The sequence below is a fragment of the Alosa alosa genome, chromosome 3 (genome assembly GCF_017589495.1).
Source record: "Alosa alosa isolate M-15738 ecotype Scorff River chromosome 3, AALO_Geno_1.1, whole genome shotgun sequence".
Taxonomy (NCBI): Eukaryota; Metazoa; Chordata; class Actinopteri; order Clupeiformes; family Clupeidae; genus Alosa; species Alosa alosa.
In genome coordinates this window covers 16447242-16471022 of record NC_063191.1, presented here as the reverse complement: position 1 = coordinate 16471022, position 23781 = coordinate 16447242, and the positions used below count along the sequence as shown (strand labels likewise).

Below are 23781 nucleotides of genomic sequence, written 5' to 3'. Positions count from 1 at the left end.
ACAGTGCACACAGTCAGGCTAAGCGTCTTGTGCTGCACCTTGTAGTCTGTGGTTTGATAGATAGCTGAAATATTCTATCATGCCTCTGTTGCTATCAGAAGCCCCATCTATCCCAAAGGGCTTAACCACAGTGTTAAGCACCGTTTGCCAGAACAGTTTCATCTAACACACCGCACGTGAAATAGTTCCACTACCGTAGATGCAGTTTATATTGCTGTTAGATTATTATGGAAATGCTTGCCAAAAAATACAGAATGCTCTGTATTTTTTGCCATGGTGTGGAAACACAGATATATTGCCCACACACTGAAAAGTCAATATGTGAAGAATTAACTGATTGCCATCTTTTGTTAGTGCTCAGTTAACTTAAAAGCTCACATACTGTGTAAGAATAAAACCTGTATTCTTGTTCGCATGGTTGCATATGGCTCCCCTGGGTTTGGGAAGCGGCATTGTTCCAGAAGGCTTTCAGCACCACGGACAGCACCGATTCGTTCAAAGGGACATGCTACAGTTAGCATTCAGAAACCTCTGTGCCTCTTACATTTATGGAGCTTTCAGTCTTTTTATTTTGATTCCTTTTTCATTTTAGCTGTCATTTTATATCTCTTAACTAGGCGAGCGCTGTCTTAGTGTGCCAATGCTTAAAATTCTCATATTAACTTTCACCAGTAAACAGCAAACAGAGGGCATGGTTTATTTGGATTGGGTTTTTTGTAAACTTACCTTGTATATCAGATAATATTTATCAGTGTGTGCAATGGTGGTGTAAGCTCTGTATGTAGTATTAATCCCTCTTTTAAAAAACAGATTTTATTTTACTCATATCAGTCCTTTCATCCTGCTGTTTCCCCTAGTATTTATTGGCTCGGCATATGAAACATGCTGTAACTAAGCTTGCCATGAATTAATCACTGAAATTATTGCAGATATTTCCAAATATTGTCAGTACTAACAAAGCCAAGAATAACAGTGAATATCTTCAACAAGGTCTCACTAATTAATAGCAAAGGACCCACCAAGTCAAACTTCCATCTTCATGCATGACACTCTCCCACTGATCCATAGTCTTTAGAATTCAGAGGAATTCCATCTCTCTGCCGAAGTAAAACAGCTTCTGTGTGCATGTGTTTTTTGCTGATGGTCCAAACACCCCATTGTGATGAACATGCTTGGAAGCCAGTCTGCTGATAGAACTTCCTTATCAAGCTCCGTAGGGGCCCCGTGGCTTCCTGAAAAACTCCCAGCATGACGATTCCGCTGCCGTAAAAAAAAAACACCACAGTAACTGATGGACACTGATACCAAATAGTGCATTCAGATTTTCCTCCATTGCATCCGTCTGAATAAAATCTCGCTTTGCCTTTATTTATTCTGACTTATCGTTTTCTGAAACTTCTGCTATCTGCCTGTATTTTGTGGTTTGGGTTGTAAACTTGAGGTTTGTTTTTCTTTTTGTTTTCTTTTCCACAGATTGGGCTAGATCATGGAGGAGCATCAAGAAGAGGACTCGGAGGCCTGTGACTATTTGTAGATGATGTGGGGGCCGGTTAGGATGAAATTGATGGAGACCCACGCTCTCCAGGCAAAGCCTACAGCCGCCTGTCATTAATGTCAAGCAGCACACAGGAGGAACATTATGCTGCCTCACCAAAGGAAGTGCCACTAATGGCAGGAAAGTCACTTAAAATTCAGAGCACTTTTCATACATAAGTGCATCAGGATGCCTTCAAAAGTGTCATGCCTATATGTCTTGACAGTCGTGTGCTGGGCGAGTGCACTGTGGTACCTGAGCATATCTCGGCCGACGTCTTCCTACGTGGGTCAGATGTCGGCACCGGTGCGCAGGACCAAGACGGCGGCGAAGAACGCCCCGGCGAAGAATACGACGTTCACTAACATCCGCACGCGGCCACTCAACCCACACGTGTTCGACTTTGTCATCAACGAGCCGAAGAAGTGCGAGGAGCAGACGCCCTTCCTGGTCATCCTCATCAGCACCACGCACAAGGAGTTTGACGCGCGGCAGGCCATCCGCGAGACCTGGGGTGACGAAAGCACGTTCACCGACATCCGTGTGATCACCCTCTTCCTGCTGGGCCGCAACACGGACAGCGTGCTCAACCAGATGGTGGAGCAGGAGAGCCAAATCTTCCACGACATTGTGGTGGAAGACTTTGTGGACTCCTACCACAACCTGACGCTCAAGACCCTCATGGGCATGCGCTGGGTAGCCACCTTCTGCTCCAAGGCCAAGTACGTGATGAAGACAGACAGCGACATCTTTGTCAACATGGACAACCTGATCTACCGGCTCCTCAAGCCCGCCACCAAGCCACGGCGGCGCTACTTCACGGGCTACGTCATCAACGGCGGGCCCATCCGCGACATGCGGAGCAAGTGGTACATGCCACGGGACCTCTACCCCGAGAGCAAGTACCCGCCCTTCTGCTCGGGCACGGGCTACGTGTTCTCGGCCGACGTGGCCGAGGCCATCTACAAGACGTCGCTGCACACGCGCCTCCTGCACCTGGAGGACGTCTACGTGGGCGTGTGCCTGCGCAAGCTCGGCATCCACCCGTTCCAGAACAGCGGCTTCAACCACTGGAAGATGGCCTACAGCCTGTGCCGTTACCGGCGCGTTATCACCGTGCACCAGATCTCCCCCGAGGAGATGCACCGCATCTGGAATGACATGTCCAGCAAGAAGCACCTCAAGTGTTAACATACAAACAAACAAACAAACAAAAAATGCTTCAAGAGGTTTGTGTGTATAGCTTTTTTTATGCGTGCAAGAAATGGTTAGAACTACTAGAAGTCACGCAGGAGAGATTATATTGGATGAACACACACTCTTGTTAAGTCCAGCATTTTGCCAAGATGTGTAATTTGTACATGCCTGTGAGCGTGGAGGTAATTTTTGATCTTCATGTGCAAAGCAGTTGTGAAGAAGGGATGAAAAAGTGAGACATACGAATTGTAATGACGATGGTTCTCAAAATTGCATCATGTTATGGTGCAACGTGCTATTAAGGAGGTGCTGATAAACATGGGCACCCATGCATACATAAACAGCCAACACCACTGCTGCAATTCGGCTGGGAGGCAAAACAGATGATTTGCCTTCCACAAAGGAAAAGAAATCATGACCAAATGTGAATGTTACGGAGTCTTTAGTTTCTTATTGCACATATCTCTGTTTGGCTTATTTGAAGGAGTGTGCCGCCGAGGCAGTTCATCAGCCTTAATGCTGATGCTAAAGCTTTGAGTTTTAATTATGTGGAGCCAGTGGAGGACATCCATTTAGGTATAAAGCGCCTGGGTCTATTTGTTTACATATTGTTGACAATGTTACTGCTTTCATGGGGGGAAAAAATGTATTAAAGGTGAGGTTCATTTATTTATAATGTCAAAGTTATTTTCTTACTTTCTGCCATTGCGGGTGACACTGTTTTGCTTCAGATCATCTAGCCAACTCCTCTTTGTATTACTGTACAGTATGTGCATATATAACTGATTATGTACTCAAAGCAACACCTACTATCCAGTAACATATTGTGCAAGTGAATATTTACATTGTGATCACTCTACGAACATTCCCCCGAGAATGTAACATCATGTGTTTGTGGCATCAATCTATACCGAAGCACTTCTGTCCAACTGATCGATTATATTTTCTAGAACTTGATTGCGTTGAGGCCAAAATTTGATTTTAAGTGTGTATTTTTTTATTCTGTAGTACTATACAGCTGTTGTGACATTAAACTGTGAAAGCTTAGACAACAACTCAATCATCCTGGAAGGGGTTGTTGTACTATTGTGTCTTTTTTTTTTTTACATATGAGAAATACTAAAGCAGTTCCCAACTCCCTGGCTGCCTCCCCTCTCTTGATATTCTGCACCACAGTTTGACATTAGCCGAGCCAAGAGGTCGTGCTTGGCCTGGGATGTGGCGAGGGTGGTGGTCCGCACTGTAGGTTCGGGACACTTGGGGGGTTTTCGGCACAGGCCCGACACACCCCGCTCAACCGCTGGGGCCCTGCCAAACACTGACACGGCCAAATACGGTCACTTGGCAGATGGAACAGACAGAGATGTATGATGAGCAAAACATAGGGCAGTGCCAGATTCTGTCGACAGCTTGTAATGGGCAGACACACACTTTGGCTCTGCGTGCATGTAGGGCAATTGGATGTCATCATAGCAAATATGGCAATGTTTGCTGGTGTAAGGCACAGATGTCTGTCTGACGGCTCTCGGGAGAAGGCTGATGTGACAGAATCAAATCCGTGGTTCTTTAGATGCCATAGGAAGATGGCCCGTGTTCACACAAAACAGTTTTCAATGCATTTTAACAAAACAATGGACACATCCCAGGATATCACCGTGTTTAAATGAAGCACACAATATTTCGCTGATTTTAATAATAGCAATTCTTTATTTGTTCCTCCTCAGCACAAACGTTTTTTTTTTTTTTTTTTTTAATTGCCAAATACAGAGAGGGACAAGGATAGCATGAGGACACGATACACTGTATGTAGAAAACACCATAATGTCTTATAATAAAGTATTTAGTACAAGTTAATAGTATTTTCCCCATTTGAGTTGAAAATATAATTTGGAGCTACGAGTACCTGCTTGGACAGATAAATGGCTCGTTGTACGTTCAATAGTTGCCTTTTGGTTTTTCCGTACATGGATACATTATTATACAGTACATTTCAGAGAACAAAAAAATGCATTTTTCAAGACATTCTATTTTTGTAGTGCAGTAAGACGGAGCATGGCGTCAGTATTTACTGGTATCTGTTGGCTTTGGATGTGAAATACACCGGACGGACTGAAGTTTTGGGAAATGGTTGGAGGTGGCCTTGGATGAAGCTTTTATTGGTAGGACTGATGGGCTGAATCTCCCAGGGCCAAGCTATTTGATTTGCAGATGCATATACACTGCCCAAAAAAGTGCATTGTAGCTTTTTAAATATACCATTCGTTTTTTATTCTTTTCATTCTTATAATTCTATATGTTGCCACTGACTGGTGAAAATACTATTCACGAATGTCTGTACCGTAGTTGGAAAGCACTTCTGTCAACATGTCCCAAGAAACACATCAGCAGATCTTGCTGCGGGGGCAACTACCCCTTTGTGACCTACGTTCTTAGGCACAGTTTTAATGAACAAGGCACCTCTAGCAGTTTAAGCATCAACACTATTCTGTGGATTAAGCAGTTATTTGACATGGCAGCATTCAGGCGTCACCGTTATTTTTTCTTTCTCTTTTCACACTTTATCACACTGGAAATCACTCCATTAATTTTCATTGGATTACATCTTTGTTATTAATTTCTTCATTTTTCTTTTTTCTTCTGCTTCTGTTTCTTACAATGTACAATATGATTCGCTCATTTCAGACAACATTCAAAATGGAATCATGAAAATGTGCTTTTGTCATAAATAAAAGAATTTGTACATTCAGAATAAGGAACACTCGTGTGGACAGACTCGGTTTCCCAAAGCTCACATCTTAGCACACACGTCGAACTATCTACATAACTGACGATGGACACGAGAGTTACGAAAACAAAAGGCAAATCTTTTTAAAAAAAATAAAATAAATAACATTAAGAGCTTTTGCTGAAAGCAGAGGTAATACAATAAAAAATAAAACTCATTATATATATATATATATATAATTTGTATTTCATCACTAGCTAGTGCCACCTGAGTATATCTTTTAGTTAGCTGGGCTGACTCCTGGTCCATTTTGGGAGAAGGCGGTGGAATGTTGAAAGAAGAAGGCCGGGGGAAAGCAAGGAGGGCAGGAGTGGGCTATAGTGGAGGGCTGTTTGCTAGAGCAGTGAAGAGAGAAGCAAAGCTGACAGTGAGTGTATGTATGGATGTGTGTATGTATATATGTAGTTTGTGCGTGTTTGCGTGTGTTTAAGCGTGTGTGTGTGTGTAAGAGATTTGAATATTCGAGGGAAAGGTAGAGTTGGTGCACGGAAATGGACGCAAGCATGTACGCGTGAATGTGTAAGCAAATGTTTATGTGTGTATGTGTGTTTCTGTCTGTGTGTGTGTCAGTTTGTGAGGGAGAAGATGGAGGGGAGGGCTAGCACTTCCCCCTCGGTGTGCTCAGTCAGTGCTTGTGACTATGTCTTCGTCATCCTCCTCCTCCTCTTCCTCCATCCCCACCCGTAAGGCCCACACGGGGGCCACGCCATCAGGTGACGCTCAGTTGAGCGAAGCCGATCAGTTTCACCTCGTCTGGGATCTCACTGCTATCACAGCCCGAAGCCTGCCCGAGGAGACAGCATGGTGAGAATGCAGCAGAGGAGCACACACACACACACACACACACACACACACACACACACACACACACACACACACCACCGTAGACCCATAAACAGACAGACAAGACACACACACACTAACACACACACACACACACCACCGTAGACCCTAAACAGACAGACACACACACACACCACCATGCACCCTTAAAGACACACAAACACACACACACATATACACATTAACATACACACACACACACACACACACAACAAACACACACTAGGTCTGTCTGAATGAACCACAGGCTACGTCTGACTCAGACGGCATCAGCATAAACGCCGGACGCTGGCCCGGAGACAGCCACTGCCCACATGATTACACTTCCACATCTGGGCCGAGGCCTCTCACACGGCCGCCCTCGTCCAGATCAGCCCTCCCCAACCTGACTCCCACCGCCAGAAGAGCGCTGCCAGCGCGGGGATCAGCGCTATTTTTAGAAGGACCGTTCTAAGACAAAGACTTCACATCAATGAAGCCAACTGCCATTAGGATGAGACAAGAAAAAATCTGTTCTGACAGAGTTCACGACACAAAGCGAAACCCCGATGAACCCTTTAGAACCGTAAGAACTAAGACTATCTGACATACACACGCTTCGGGTATCCTCCTCTTTTGCATTCCTGTCTAGACTGCAGACACCCAATGCTAAGGAACAATACATTAGGTTCATACTGTGCCAGAGCCCCACTTCATTCATGGAGTGTGGAGGAGGGCCGAGTGGGCCGTGATGAAAGGAGATAAATGAATGTGTAATGGCTTCTGCTCCCTGGCACGCTAGACAGGCGCAGAGACTCCCCGCCACAGGGAAGCATGGAGCTGACCCCCCTTCGTCTTCTGATGGGAAGCCTGCTTTGTGGAAATCGCTGATGCACTGGGCTCTTTATCTCGGCTTGAAACGTTCTCCTTCTCCTTTTTTCATCTTTTTTTTTTTTATTTGGTTCAGAATTTGAGTCTGACGTTAAAGTTGGAATTGGCTCTGGCTTTATGCAAGTGTATAATAATGTCTGTAATGAACATGCTGTGGTCAGTCGAGGCTCTTTTTTTTGCCTGCAAAAGTCCACAAAAGTTTACAAAAGTCTTTTTTCTTCGCCCAGAGTCCTCCTGCGACAGCCACCACCACCCCCTAATCAGGTTTGATGAAACGCCACTTTCATTTTATTGGCAGGGTTTTTATTGTGGACTGAGGGCCTTCTGCCGGCTGCCTCTAAACCCTCCACCTAAAATGGAGGAGCCAAGCAAGGCCTGTGAGGAGGTCTTATTACTGCCAACACCCTTTCAGATCAGCTGGAGTGGCTCCCTCACAGACGATCGATGGCTCTCTCTCTCTCTACGTCCCTCCATTCTTACCTCTTCCACTCCTTTCCTCATTCCTTCCTATCTCTTTTTTTTATTTTTTATGCTTTTAATGACAGGACAGTGAAGAATGACAGGAAGTGAGTGGGAGAGAGAGTCGGGGTGGGATTCGGAAAGGACCACGAGGCGGGAATTGCAACCCGGGTCGCCGGCGTACGGTGCAGGTGCCCCAGCCAGTTGCACCACAGCTGGGGCCGTTTCTTCCTATCTCTGACCCCCATCTGTGTCCTCCACAGTCTCATCCTCTCTGTCTTCACCCGTACTTTTTTATCTTTACCTATCTGTTTATCTTTACCCGATCTGCTCTCCCACTTGCTCTTCTTCTCTTTCATTCTCACAGCTTACCCTCAGACTCTCTCTCTTTCTCTCTCTCTCTCAGCATGGCGCACCAGACACAGAGACACAGAGAGAGAGGCGCAGCCATAAAAGCACAAGTGGGCGCGCTTGGCGCGGGGCACAGGCACAGCACTGTGCTGACAAATGACCCTCTCTGCCAATCCATTCCCAGCATGCTCTGCTCTGCCAACGCCTGGCCATAAAAGTGTACAAGCTGCATAAATCCTCCTGCTTAAAATGTTATGAACTACTTGGAAAGTGTACTCTTATTTGTTTGTGTTTACATTCAGGGAGTATATATATATGTAGCCTGGGTTTTCCCATGCTGCCTTATGCGCGCGATTTTATTCACGCTGCTAGGCAGCCTGGATTCTCACCTCAACGAAGGAACCAATCACAGAACGGAGGGAGGGCAGCAAGACGATGACGACACACCGAAGCCGTTATGAGCTACGTACAGACGCATTTGATAAACATTCGTGGCGCCCAATAAACGGCTCTGGGCATTTGTAAACCACGTTTCGAATACGAGAAAATGAATGTCTAGTTCCCAGACCCCATCTCAATGAGATGAGGTCTGACGTTAGCCAGGCTAATATATATGTGTGCAGTGTGCATAAACACACTTTGGGGTTTGCCGTTGTTCTCCAGTCTAAATAGTTTTGGGTGATTTCACAGCAGGCTGCCTGCCTACCCTGCAGTGTCAATGAGAGAACATGGGAATTGAGTCTCATATTGATACCCCAGCACAAAGAATGAGAGGTTTCTCTCTATTCCCGTAAGCTACTGCACCTGCTCAGAGTGAGGACAGAGAGAGAGAGAGAGATGGCAAGGGGAAAGACGAGAGTACACACCAAAACAGGTGAGTCTCGCCAGCTGTCATTAAGACAACGAGGCATGAAAGGTCACTTTGGAGAGGAGCTGCCTCCCAACACACAGATGTCGTCTGCTCTCCACCGCGCCTCTGTTGAGAGGACATGCAAATAGTCATGGCAGCATGCTGTCAGATCCACAGGGACGCCTTAGCAAGAGCCTGGCATCTGGTTTCATGTGTGTTTTAATCTTTTTGAGTTTTGTGCCGTCATGCACCAGGTCAAGTGGGGTCAACCAGTGTACTTACTAGCATACAGGCAGGAAAATGTAAATTACAAGTAGTTCTAATCAATATGGTTCTGTATGGGGGGGGGGGCACTGTAACTTTGTATCACTTGAATTTCCCCTTGGGGATCAATAAAGTATCTATCTATCTATCTATCTATCTATCTATCTATATACCTACTTGTACCACTTGTCTGCATTTAAGATGTCTTTGTTCTGTATGGGGGGGGGGGGGGCACTGTAACTTTGTATCACTTGAATTTCCCCTTGGGGATCAATAAAGTATCTATCTATCTATCTATCTATCTATATACCTACTTGTACCACTTGTCTGCATTTAAGATGTCTTTGTATTCTTTTTCGTTGGGCCATGCTTCCTTGCCCATATGAGCGTTTTCTTCATGTAGCACTGATAGCATCGAAAATGAGACAGGCAATTATGTTCCAGCGGCGCTCAGCAGTGGACCATGCTGCTCAGCCCTTGCTGTTCTCTGAGAGAAATATAATTCAACATCACTCCAACATAATAGCGCCTCTCCGCAGCCTGTCGAGATGCGGCGCCTTACTTGACGTTCGCCAGCCGGGCACTCACCAGTTTAAAGGTCAACACTTTGTAGGTAATCGGGTCGTCTACAATCTTCTGAAGGTTAGCAGCGACTGAAGAGACAGAGAGAGAGATGGGGTCAGGTTAAACGGAAATGTAAGTTCATGCAAGGGACAGACTAATCCTTCAGTCCGATGTACTTTGTTATATTTCCCCTTTGAATAGCTATTGTGTTAAGTGTGTAGATGGGCCATTACCAACAACAACATCATGACCGTTGACCAGACCGGCAGAGAAAAGCTCCTGGGATACGCCGTCCGCTGTGTCTGAGGGAGAAAGGCAAACAAATAAGTCACACGGATATACACACAAGCACACACACGCACATACACACACACACATACATACACAGGCACACACATGGACGCGCACACCCACACAAAAGCACACTTGAGGCAAAGCACTAAGATCACCAAGGCAACAGTCACAAATGGGAAGTGTGTTAACTTACGTCCGACATGCCAAAATCCACAAATATATCCCTCATACTCTTTTAAATACAAATAAGGATGGGCTGTGAACTAAAAAAATTTTCCATACATACCACAGGATACCACTAGATAAAAGACTGGTAACAAGGACAAAATAGTGATTTTTGTGAGCCTACTGTATAACTGCATCTGCTAATGTACTGTAGCAGAGATGTGCCATTAGCCAGCACAATATGTGGGTTCCACCAGGTTTCACTCATAGCTTCAACTGACGGAAATTTGATTTTCCTCACTGCATCCCACATACACGCCACACTTTGGTTAGCTAAGCACTTTCCATCACACCCACACACACTCTTTTGTGGCCGACAGTCAGTGTGCTGTGCAGCGTGTGTGCCAGGCACTGGAAGCATGTGCCTGTGAGAGCGCGAGTGCTTACTTACCTCGCCCGGGAGTGAACTCGAACCGTATGTCATTCAGCTCCTTCCTGGAGTTCCTGCAGAACAACAACATGGGAAACTGAGGAGTCATTTATCTTTTTCACATGTTCTCTCTCACTCTCTCTCTCCCTCTCTCACATGTTCTCTCTCTCTCTCTCCTCTCTCCTCACATGTTCTCTCTCTCTCACTCTCTCTCCCTCTCTCACATGTTCTCTCTCTCTCACTCAAAAAATTCAAAATTCAAATGTGCTTTATTGGCATGACTCAGAAAATAGTGTTGCCAAAGCAGTAACATGACAATACAAACATATACAATATTTGTTTTAAGGGGGGTCAAAGAAAGGAAACTTATCTAAACTAAAAGAAAGAAAACTTATATTTAAAAAAATAGTAACTAAATCCATGTTTAAAGAAAACTTAAACATGCATTCTTAAATCTAAATTTAAAGGAAACTTATACAATAGTCTATATAAAACTATTTAACAAAACTATATACTGTATGCACTTTTTCTATGTGAATTTTTCTCTAAAATGTGGCAGGACTGTAAATATTGGTAGGCTAAGTGGGCACATTTATCTATTTCTCCCAGGAGGAATTGTAGTTTTGTTCATTGGTGGCAGTCATAAAGCCGGGACAAGTGATTTCAATTTGTGGGTAGAATATAGCTCTTAAGTGTTGATAATTGGGACATTCTGTGAGGAAGTGGTATTCGTCCCTCTACTACTCCCTGCATTACAGAATTTACATATTCGATCTTCAATGAGCTATCCAGGTTTGGGTGGTGTCTACCCTTTTTCTATTGCAAGGGAATGATCACTCAGTCGATACTTTGACAGGAGTTTTCTATGACGATGGTTTTAATTTCATTTAAATATGGTGCCAATTTGTAATCAATTCAATAGTTCTGTAGCAGTGTAGCTTATTTACTTGTTCGATTTTGCATTTCCATGTGTTAATGTAGTTTTGTTTTGCTGTGTTCTCTACTTCTTTTGCTACTGAAACAATACTTGAGCTGCAGTTTTTCAGGTTGTGTTTTTGTATTATGAAGTTTAAGGGGTCACTCTCTGGGTGTTCACCTCAGCTGGGCAGCAGTGTGGTGATATTGCTCTGAATTGCTAGTCTGAAGATGATGCCAGAATTTGGTTGCTCTTTTTGTATGTCTACAAGGAGGGGAAATTTTCCAAGCTCAGCTCTGCAGCCTAGATTAGGTGCACATCTGTTTAAACCTAGAATATTTTTACAGAATTCCAAATGTAATAATTGGTTTGGCTTTTGTCCCATGTTTCAAAATTGTCTTTATATTTTATACCCCAAATTTCGCCCCGTGATAGTAATATTGGCTTTACTAAGGAATCAAAGATCTTTTTTTCCATAATTTGATGGAAGGATTATATTGAAATAGAGATTTTCTTAACATGTAGTATGTTTTATGCGGTTTTTTTTCGATAGGTCTTTGATTGCTTATCAAATTGCCCTGATGAAGAAATGGTCAGTCCTAAGTAGTTGTATTTTCTTACTTGTTCTAGTTGTTTTCCGCCAATGGTAAAATTATATTTATTTATGTTCTAATGTTTTTTTTGGAAAAGTCATTATTTTTGTTTTTCCATATTGATTGGAAGGGCCCAAGTTATGCTATATTCGCTCAAAAGAGAAAGGCTCTCTTGTAGTCCCTGTGCCGCTGACGATAGCAGGAGAAGATCATCTGGCGAAAAGCAGGCATTTGATTTCTTTTCCCAAAAGATTGAGACCAGGCGAGGGATGAATTTTGAATTTTATTAGCTAATTCATTGATATAAATGTTAAATAATGTAGGACTCAGGCAACAGCCCTGCCTCACTCCTTTTGTTTGAGGAAAGTAATCAGTTTGTTTGTTATTTATTTTTATACAACATTTGATGTTTTCATACATGTCTTTAATGATGTTATATGTTTTACCACCAATTTCACAATCAAGTAGTTTTAGCAAGAGACCTTCATGCCAAACGGAGTCGGGCTTTTGCTGAAATCCACAAAGCATCCATATATTTTTCCGCTTTTGACCTTTGTAACGCTTTTCTTTGTATCAGTGTCTGTAAAGTATAAATATGATCTGTTGTTCTATTTTTTTGTATGAAACCAATTTGAGAGGGGCTTAATATATTGTTTTTTTTATTAAGTTTGAAATTCGGTTATTGATTATACTACAGAATAATTTACCTAAATTGCTGCCTTTGTGATATGCCTCTATAATTGTTTGGGTTAAATTTGTCACCATTTTTGTATATGGGGTGATCTGACTAATTTTCCATTGGTCAGAAAGTGGCCTGAGGATAATATTAAATTAAATAGTTTCAGGATTACTTGTTTAATTTTGGGGGTGCTATGTTTCAACATTTCATTATAAATTCCATCAGTGCCGTATGATTTTCTATTTTTCAGTTTTTTTATTTTAGTGTTCAATTCAGATAATGTTATAGCTGAGTCTAATTCATTTATTTTATCTTTTGTGTTTTTTTCAAGTGTTTTTAAATGGTTTGTTAATTTTGTTGTGCCAGGTTTAGTTCATCTCTTTTTTGTATAAATTTTCAAAAATGGTCAACCCATGTTTTTCCATTTGCTATTGGGATACAATTTTCTTTTTGGGGTTGTTAAGGTTTTTCCACAGGTCCCAAAAGTGTTTTGATCTAACGATCATCAATTTCTACTAACTGGTTATGTATGTGATTGGCTTTTTTTATGCTTTTTAGAAGTGATTTGTATTTTTGTAGGGTGTTATGATATTTTATTTGAAGTTCCTGATTTGCTGGTTCTCTGTGTTTTGGTTTGAATAAGATCGTAATTTTTCTTAGTAATAGACAGTCTTTGTCAAACCATTTCTTTTTTTTGTTTTTCTTGCTATTAACTATTCCTTTGTCTTTTTAAAGATTTTTGGCTATTGTGGAAAATATTGTTGTTAATGTTTTGGTGGCTACATTGATGTTATCTTCAGACTTTTAAATTTGGTGAACAGGAAGGGAGTAGATCATGTTTTCGACCCTCGATGCAATTTGACTGGGATGTGTATTGCTCTAGTCTGTCATCGCCCATTTGTATTGAACTGGAAGTGGGTGTAGTGTACTCATAGGTTTTGATGTTCTATACTGAATTTTTCTTTTAAGCTAATTATAATGTGGCAGTGATCTGACAGAGGCAACTGTGGCATTACTGTGAAATAATTTATTTGGTTGTGATCTAAATCTGTTATAGCATAATCCACCACACTGCTGCCCAGGGGTGAGCAATAAGTGAATTTACCCAGAGAGTCCCCCTTGTTCTGCCATTAACAATAAACAGACCAAGAGATTTGCAAAGTTGTAACACCTCCTTGCCATGTCTATTGATGATGTTATCAAAATTGTTCCTGTGACTACTTATATTGATGTTTTGTTCTAGTGAAGAAACATGTTTATATCCAGATATGTCAATGTAATCTAAATCGGTTCCTACTCTTGCATTAAGGTCGCCTTATAATTAGAATCTTCCCAAATGACTGGAGTTCAATGATGTCAGATTTTAACGCTTCAAATATGTTTTCACTGTAATATGGAGATTCAAGAGGAGGAATGTATATGGCACATAAATAAGTGTCCTGTGTTGAGTTTGTGAGTTTTTGATAGTTTCAACCATATGTGTGATGATCCTTTTCTTACTACATATATGTATTTATTAATGGCTTTTAAACCAAACAACAATTCCCCTGAGTTCCTGCCGATTTTATATTGGGATGTTTAATAGAAGGGACATTTATATCTCTGTAGGAAGGTAATGAATAATTTCCCTGTTCATTTTACTCCACGCTTTCCAGTGCTATGAATATATCTGAATTATTTACAGCATTTACAAAATCACTATCTCTGATTTTCTCCGAAAAGAAGAAGAGTGCATTCCTTGAACATTATAAAATAAATGATTTTAAGAAATGTCATTATAATGGTGTAGTTTGCCAGAAATAAGAATGTTTGTATACTCAAGTGCAATAATGATCCAATTGAGACACTGGTAAAGTATTATTTTTTTACCAGATAAATGACTAAACCCTACAGAGAGATAAATATCCTATAGGTAGGTAAATTATATCTAATGGCGACAAACAGACTTGTGAACACTCAACACAGAGACACAGACAAATACATACATGTTTAAGTTCACACAAGACAGACGCAGACATATTCTAACATACATACACACCCACTTGCACACACATGCACAGAAAACACAGACACACAGATACATACACACACACACACACACACAAACACACACACACACACAAAAAAACAAAACAAAACAGGTATGCAATGTTGATTATGAATGTTATGCATAAGACAGAAATATAGTATACAATTAGATAGACTGACAAGTAGACATTTTAAAGTTTCTATACACATATTTACACACTCAGACACCTCATACCCCTCCCCATCCCTCCCCCCACACTCTCCAACCATGCATATTGATATTTCTGTGCAGATAGGTAATGATTATGTCTATAGGCAAACATGAGAATACTATATGTCTGGAGCATAGTCTACACACTTAAACCCACATATATATAATACCTTCATACCCCCCTCCACATATATAATAATAAAAAAAATAAAAGAAAGAAAAGGAAAACAAAACAAAACTGCAGGTTATTAAAGAAAAGAAAATGAAAAAGAATAAAAGTAATTGCGCACACACACACACACAAACACACTTACACATACACAAAGTCCTATGTCTTTTCACATTTACAAAATTAATATTCATACAAAGTTTTTTTTTTCAAATGCAAGAGACCATCATATATAAGTTGAAGCATTGTTGTTATCTGAGAGATCTCTAGAGGACCCTTTGTTAGAGACCTGCTGCTGCATAGGTAGGCCTATGCGTCTCAACTCCCCTCTCTCACATGTTCTCTCTCTCTCTCTCACTCTCTCTCTCCCTCTCACTCTCTCTCTCCCTCTCTCACATGTTCTCTCTCTCTCTCTCTCTCTCTCCCTCTCTCACATGTTCTCTCTCTCCTCCTCCCTCCCATGTTCCTCCTCTCCTCTCTCTCTCTCTCTCCTCACATTTCTCTCTCCCACTCTCTCTCTCTCACTTCTCACATGTTCCCTCTCTCTCCCTCTCTCTCTCACATGTTCCCCTCCCTCCTCCTCACATTCACTCTCTCTCTCCCACTCTCTCTCACTCCCTCACACATGTTCTCCATCTCTCCCTCTCCTCTCTCTCTCTCTCTCACTCACTCCCTCTCTCACATGTTCTCTCTCTCTCACATGTTCACTCTCTCTCTCCATCCTCTCTCACATGTTCTCTCCTCTCATGTTCTCTCTCTCTCTCTCTCACATGTTCACTCTCTCTCTCCCTCTCTCACATGTTCTCTCTCACTCTCTCACTCTCTCTCTCTCTCTCTCTCTCTCTCTCTCATCTCTCACTCTCTCCCCATCTCTCTCTCTCTCTCTCTCTCCCTCTCTCTCTCATGTTCCCTCTCTCTCTCTCTCTCTCTCTCTCTCTCCCTCTCTCTCTCTCTCATGTTCCCTCTCTCACATGTTTCTCTCTCTCTCTCTCTCTCTCTCTCTCACTCTCTCACATGTTCTCTCTCTCTCTCTCTCTCTCTCTTGTTCCATCTCTCACATGTTCCTCTCTCTCTCTCTCTCTCTCTCTCTCTCCCCTCTGGGCTGAGTCCACTCCCAGGAGCCCCGGCCATCTGCCCTCCCTCCTGAGCTCAGAGCCGGATGAGTGGAGGGGAGGGGGAAAAACTCTAACACGCAAAAGCACACCTGCCATAACTACAATGTATAAAACAAAATGCCCCACACACAGACACACAGACACACAGACACACAGACACACAGACACACACACACACACACACACACACACACACACACACACACAGGGTCTGTTTTGGCCACATGAGTGGGGATATTTTATTGTCTTTTGTGCCTTCTCATATGCACACACTGCTTGAGCACGGTTGTGTGAATCATGCGGTGCTCAGCGCTCTGAGTTACAGCGGCAGAGGGGAGGAAGGGGGCGGCTGGATGACATACGACGAGGAGGAAGAGGAAGAGGGGGTGGGGGGCAGCTGATCCTCCTGGGTGATAAACAGAGCAGACTCATGGAGTCTGTGCCGCCGCTGCTGTCGCGGCTGTGGGTGCTGCTGGTGCAGTGAGGATTGGGTGGGATTGGACAATAAAAAGTCTGATGGCTCAATAAAACGCCTTCCTCCTTTTTAAAAAAAATGCAGCTAGTGCAAACAATATACAGATGCACAGATACCTCGACTCCTACAGTCTATTTCACACATACTACCCAGACACAGACACACACACACACACACACACACACAGAAATACAGACACAAGAATGCACACATACAGACTACCTTCTCCACATTTAGTTCTGCAGCCAGTAGAGAAGAGAACAGCAAGAGCCTCCTGAATGAGGGAGTGTACGGCCAACAGGCAGGGCCGTTCCCCTTCATGATTCACAGATGGGAACCTGTTATGGCTCTTTCGCGCTGCAAAGCCCAGGAATAAAATATGGCCACGAGGTGCACCACACAGACACCCCAGAAAATCACAACAGCCACGTGACACAGAGCACCAGCGGGGAGCGGATCTGGCTGAGATCTGGCCCCCGATACGGCCCCAAGCTGGCCCTGATCTGGCAACATTCCACGTGAGAGCTAGCTAGTCTTTGTAGGGTTTACGGCGGTTACTCCTCAGCCATCGGTAGAATCCTTTTTAATCACCAGCCCATTATATTTTACAGCTCCTGTTAAGGAGCGCCCTGCCGTTGGGGAGAGAGCCGACACATCATCTCAATTATGAGATTTGCCTAATGTCTGCAAGCTTTTCCCCTGCAATGGTAAGTGTCCTTGACTCTGACCTTCTCTATCGAGAGAGAGAGGGAGAGAGAAAGTGAGAGAGAGAGGGAGAGGGAGAGGGAGAGAGAGCAAAGGGGAGAAAAGCACTGTGAGTGTGCAGCAGAGGCCTAACAGAGCCACTCTCTCGGCCCTCTCTTCCCAGCCACACACTCAGCCCCACTAGCACAGATTACAGTGAGGGCTGGCAGGAACACAAATGATATATGGTGGCCATTCTCTGGAGGGCTGACGGGGAGCACAATTTGTGGAGAGAGGGTTTTAGCTTTTTATTAATGCCGGCTCTGTGCTGATCACACAGTGACACAGTGGCTTTGCTAGTCAGAAAACCTTTCAGAGCGGCGCTCAGTTGAAATGTTGCTGCTGGTACTCAGCTTGCGCCTGTTCACTTAGACTTACTGCATGAAAGTGGTTTAGACAAGGGGACATTTAAAGCAGGTGAGCATAAAGACTATATCTAAAGCAGAGTGTAGGGTAAATATGGTTACCGGAAAATGGAAAATCTGACTGAGAATTCATGTGTCAATAACTTGCTCCAGTGGATATCGATCTGAACTGAGTGCACCTTTATGTAATTGCACAATAAATCTGCCCCTACAAATTCAAACATTTTTACTGTAGCTCGAAACTCTGCACTCCTGTTTGATACCTACCTGCCACTTTGAAGCTCTAGAGTCAACACAAACACACACAAATTCATAGTTCAACGCACAGGCTCACAGTTCAAAGTTAGCAGAGGTTAGCCTAACCACTACGGGTAAGAATTAAAGAGAGATAATAATATCTCCTGGTTATAATCCTCATGACAGAAGAAATGAGATCGCTGCAACGTCTGTCACAACCACATCTGTATATCCAGCTGTGTTTGTGTGTGTTTGTGTGTGTGTGTGTGTGTGTGCTGTGTGTCAATCCGGAGAGGTCAGTTGGCCAACAACATCTCGTCCCTACCCTGCGTGAGCGTGGCAGCAGAGGACCTGAGAGGCAGCGGGCAGATTGCATTGTGGGAGGTAAATAGATTGAGCGGAGCCCATTTGAGCAGCGCGGAACCGACTGGAAGGGGTAATCACTGCCGAGGAGAAACTGAAGGGAGGAGAGGGAGGAAATCAATGGCCACTTTTAAAATCATTTATTTGGGATCTAAACAAAGTGAGGGTTTTGTGAGGAGCTGAGGGAATCATCCTCAGTATTCTCAATCACTCCCTTCACTGGAGAGGGGGCGTCTGATGGGGTTTTTTTTTTCCCCCATCACATGTTAAGCTAAAAGACTATTGATCCTCAGTGACAGTGCCAGCATCTGAAGGCATTTCTGGGATCATATGACAGCATCACAGTAATAGCCCATGCCATTATCTAATCTCTAGCTCTAATTCGAAGTTCTAATTCAAGTTCTGTTGTGTTCCCATTTACGCAAATCAAAAACCACATTTCAACATTTACAGCAAATGAATGGCTACCTGCTGTGCAAATAGAATCAAACAGCACTCAGACTGAAGTAGAACCAACACAAGGAAACTCAAAAGGAAACGCTGCTGTGATAGGTGGCCAAGCTGGCTCTTTCCCTCAGTCTGTGTGTGTGTGTGTGTGTGTGTGTGTGCGTGCGTGCGTGCGCGTGTGCGTGTGCGTGTGCGTGTGTGCGTGTGCGTGTGTATGTGTGTGTGTGCAGCATCTATCGTTGGGGATCAATGCGGAGGCCTGGAAGCTCTGGCAGTGACAGAGACCAGTGTTTGCCCTCATCGCCATCATTTACACCACAAATCAAGAGAGAAAGCAGTGGCCATTTCCTCCCGCGCTTGACCACTGCGGACCGCTCCGTCTCTCTCGCGGCGGATGTCAAAGCTGGAGGCTGTCTGCTTGTTGCTCAGCAGCAAGACTCTGGCCTCTGACTGATACCCACAGCAGTGGTCCATCCATTGACCAGCCAACAGAAAACAGAGAAAAACAGCCTCGACATGCTCGTTATTTGCCAGGAGTCCATGAGAGAAAAAAAATAATTGAGACCGTAACACTTTGGAAAAGCAATTAGGGGTCTTTCTTTCAGGGCGGCACTGCCCTCCCACTAGAAAATCCCTGACAAAGCAGCTGTGCACTGGACCAGCCCCATTTGACCGATGATCTGATATTAGCATTACGATTCGCCCAGTGTGATAAATCTGTGGCATTCAATAGTGTGGACACAAACTAATATTCACAGTCACAGTATTCAAGCATTCCTCATATGAATTATGATCTGTTGTGCAAAAGTATCAAAACAGAGGTGGCTCGCTGTGCCCTTTGATGTATGATTCTCTCTCTAATTCTCTCTCTCTCTCTCTCTCATGCTCGTTTTCTCTCTCGTTTTCCTGCTTGCTGTCAGCTTAGGCTTTAATCCTGTTGTCCAACACTTGTCAGAAACCTGTCCCTTGCGCTAGAAATCCCCACTTTAGCACACTCCTGCTGAATCTGTAGCATCTGCTGCACCCCCCCCCCCCCTCTCCGAGTCAAGCCCACGGAGCTGTCCACCCTCCTGGCAAGCATGACGGCCATCATGCCACTCGCCTGCTAGCAGCACTCACCAGCAGTACTCACCACCAACACTTCCATTAAGTCACTCTGAGATTCTCTGGGACTCTCTCATTCTCTCTCTCTCTCTCTCTCTCTCTCTAGGGGAAAAGCGAGAAGTTTCACTCGCCCATCAAATGAACCTCTCTGCTCCCCAGAGAGATATGGCCTCCGTCAAGGGGGGAAAAAATCACAAGTTGGCACTTTGTTAACTCACCGCGTCTTGGTGAGGAGGTGTGGTGGTGGGGGAGTTGCGTGGAGGTACTGCGAGGGAACCAGAGAGTGCTTACGCGCACTGCCTGACCCTCTTGTCAGAGCCTCCTCCACTGAGGAGCTGTGCACTCCATGGCTGCCTGAGGCCCTAATGAGACCAAATCAGCTCCACACAGTCCTGGAGCGCGTGTCAGACACTCAGATGATGGCTCATGCGCGTCAGCTGATCGTGTGTATCGCTAGTTCACTAATGCTACCATTTCCCTTCTGTCAACTAGTGGTTTCATGCAAACTACTGTGGCCACATGCAAGCTGTGGCTTTGTGCTCCCCAGGAACAAATGTATTTTTGGGAAAGGAGGCATCCCAGTTGAAATACTGCATTGCAGACGTGTCTGTTTCAAGTGCCTCGCGGCTGATTCTCTCTCTCGCACGCACGCGATGAAATGCAACTAATGTAATTCAGCCTCCACAGAAAAAAAGGTATCACCCCGGCGCATCCAATCCAATGTAACGCTCAGTCAACCATCTCCCTCCACACAAAAGGAAAGAGCCCCCCAAAAAAACTGCCTGTGTGCAGCACATGGAAATAACCAGGGTCACGGGAGCGCTGCCATGCAAATAAAGCACAAAGAGGAATACAGAGCAAACTGGCTGCCAGCCTGCAGCATGTCATGGAGGACAGCGGGGGTTCTGTGAGTGGAGTTGACAGGCATGTCCTAAATCCAGCAAAGATTTGATCCAAACGTCTCTTTCAGAAAAGGACATGCCGTAGAAGAGGAAAGCTCAGGCGTCAGCAGTGTGCAGGGGAAGAGCTCTGCTTGATAAAGACTCTGCCTTCTGTATCCGCTCCATATAGTCTTAACTGTAGTCTTTAACAATGCCCTAACTACAGCTTCAGACACCGAGGGGGCTCCAAGTTTTTGTTTCTAAAGCGGACGTTGCTTCATTTATCTGCACAGGGGAAATGGACACTGTCAAGAACACCGGGTTTAAAATACAAACGCGCACATCCATACAAACACAGTCGCAATCTGTGTGTGAGGACAACTACAGGGGAAAAGGTTACAGGACAACATCCATGCACTGAGACAATTAATTCACATGTCAATGTTAGAATAATTACTGTTCCCTGTGTTAGTGTTCCAGTTAGCTTGCTGCTGGCAAGTGTGTATCCGTGTATGTGAATGTGTATGTGTGTGTGTGTGTGTGTGTGTGTGTACACTAGGCCTGGTGACGGCCCAGCAGACAGCTGTTATCTCATCTGCCCAGAGCCCAGTCCAGAGGCAGCCCTCCACTGATTATCTCAAGAGACGATTCTGTCCAAAAATACACCCCTGCCTGCCAGATCCTCTACTCTTTTCACACATTTTTGTATCTGTGTGTGTTTGTGTATATATGCAATCAAATAAGTGTGTGTGTGTGTGTGTGTGTGTGCGCGTGTGCGTGCGTGCGTGTGTGTGTAGGTATGGGTGGTGAGTGAGTGCATGCAGTGCGAGTGTGAATCTACTTAATAATGTGTGTGTGCATGTTTACTCTGGAGGACTGATTAGGATTTCCGTGGGGTAATCACCATGTGATTTAGCACACTCTGCTTAGCGTTCTGCTCAAGTCTCCAAAGTATTAACTTTCCTCACACATAGCTGTGAGGGGAAAAAACATTTCACTGAAATAACTATAAATTTCCAACCTCATGAACATTTCACAGCTTAAAGGGAAAGTATGTAGGACCATATAAAAAGCATCCACCAGTCATCTTATCAAGGCAGCGACTACCCCCACACACACACACACACACACACACAACCAGCTGACAATCTGATGGGCACTCAATCCCCACCGAGGCTCCCATCAAGATTGAGATTAAGGGAACAGCTTTATCTTGACGCCTAGGGAACGGGCATTGTGGATCAAAATGGAATCCGAGATTAAAAAGGGAAATATGTGAGTGGCGTCTCAGCAGTGCAGATCTGAGCGCTGATTAAACTAGTCTCCATGGTGTCGGATTCTGAACGGAATTGACTTGAGTGGCTTCTGTTTGTTTAAAATCAAAAGTGATGCAACAGGACCCATGTCGCCCTGTCGATCGCCAGCTGTAAACCACCCTCAAGGGCCCTCAGCACCACCCCACCCCAAACCCCATCCCCCAACTCCCCCAACCCAAGCAGATTAGCACAGCTCTGTGAGAGACAGCGCCTGTCAGCATCGCTCCTTACTGTCCTCAGTAAACATGATAGCACTGTTGGGCTTACAGCAGATCATCTTATAATGGCGTCAGGAAAGAAGCCCCGTGGCTTAGACTGCTCCTCAAATACTATAAGCAGTATTTGCTATGCTACTTCAATGGCCATCATTGTCAGTGTCAGCAGAAGGAGCAGTGTTGATGCGTTCAGGTTGAATACAGAAGCCATGCTCAGAATGGCAATGGTCAGTGGGTTTTTGACATTTGCCTTATGGCTTAAAGCACCACAACAATTTACCAATTTGTGACATATGTTTTCAATGAGATTTTGGTACCAACTTCAAATTAACTTTAATGGAACTCGGTAATGTGAAGGTAAACACACCCATCTCTTCCCCTAGCTCTACCCTATGTAATTCTGCTTTTTGGTTAATTTCCTGCATAATAGGCTACGTGCACGAAAGGCTTGTTTGTTTCCGGTGGAGCCAGGTGTGTTTGAATGTTAATTGTTAAATGTAATTAGTATCTACACGGATGGGTGTTGCACTAGGGAATCAGCACGTTACGATAAAGAAGGATTTAGGCATGTGTTAAAGAAGCCCTATGCAACAATTTTAGCAAAAATGACCTTAATTATGCAGGTTGAGAGTCGTTCTGATGGTTCTACAACACTTTTTGGGTCGTTTGGTGGGTGCTTCGTCTCCCCCTAGTGCTTCTCCGCGGAAAAACCGAATATGCAACTTTCTGGTCACGGTCCGAACACATCCGGATGTGACTCAGCGGAAGTATCCAATCGCGCCTCGAAAATGTAGTCAGATTGTAGTTTCTAAGAAGACTGCAAAACGGACTCGACTTGGCTTTGTTGCTTTTGAAGCAAGTAGCCTACCCTTGGGTGAACTTCGTTTTTGTAATGTGGTTTGATGGTCTCTTGAACAATGTGTTTGCTCGACCGTTTTATTGTGAGCCCTGTATGTGTTTAGCTTGGTTTCTTGATGGCTAGCTCGCTAGTTAGTGGGGGTTTAGCGTAGCAGTCACTTGTTACCGAAGCTGCAGGGGGAGCTATGTCGTGAAAAATGCATGCCCAAATCAGGCGAAAACCCAGAAACAGCAAAAGAAATAACCAGACCTGCATAGGGCTTCTTTAATATTGTTAAAGATATTCAGTGCGATATTCGATATAGTACGATATACGATATTCAGTGTCGGAGTGAAGATGTAAGGAGCAGAATACAACAGAAGATGCCTTTACCACATAGTTAACGCTTCACCGGAGAGGAAGAGCCTTTTGTGCGCGTAGTCTATTGTAGGTAGAGCCTTTCGCATCACCAATATCGC

At 44.1% G+C, this 23781-nt stretch overlaps 2 protein-coding genes across 3 annotated transcripts in view; one reads left to right on the top strand and one right to left on the bottom strand.

Moving 5' to 3' along the window:
• b3galt1b (UDP-Gal:betaGlcNAc beta 1,3-galactosyltransferase, polypeptide 1b) overlaps positions 1–3814 on the top strand; it is a 67685-nt gene extending 63871 nt beyond the window's left edge. Inside the window, exon 3 of the mRNA XM_048238760.1 lies at positions 1474–3814. Within this exon, the coding sequence (XP_048094717.1) occupies positions 1724–2725 (1002 nt within the window). The 5' untranslated portion in view covers positions 1474–1723 and the 3' untranslated portion in view covers positions 2726–3814. The remainder of the gene's footprint in view (positions 1–1473) is intronic.
• A 663-nt stretch (positions 3815–4477) lies between these two features.
• Positions 4478–23781, bottom strand: part of stk39 (serine threonine kinase 39) — a 33826-nt gene continuing 14522 nt past the window's right edge. For both annotated transcript variants that reach the window (XM_048238757.1, XM_048238758.1), the window contains 4 exons: positions 10628–10680; positions 9951–10019; positions 9742–9806; positions 4478–6300 (listed from right to left, as the gene is read on the bottom strand). In XM_048238757.1, coding sequence (XP_048094714.1) covers positions 6226–6300; positions 9742–9806; positions 9951–10019; positions 10628–10680 — 262 coding nt within the window. In that variant the 3' untranslated portion in view covers positions 4478–6225. The remainder of the gene's footprint in view (positions 6301–9741; positions 9807–9950; positions 10020–10627; positions 10681–23781) is intronic.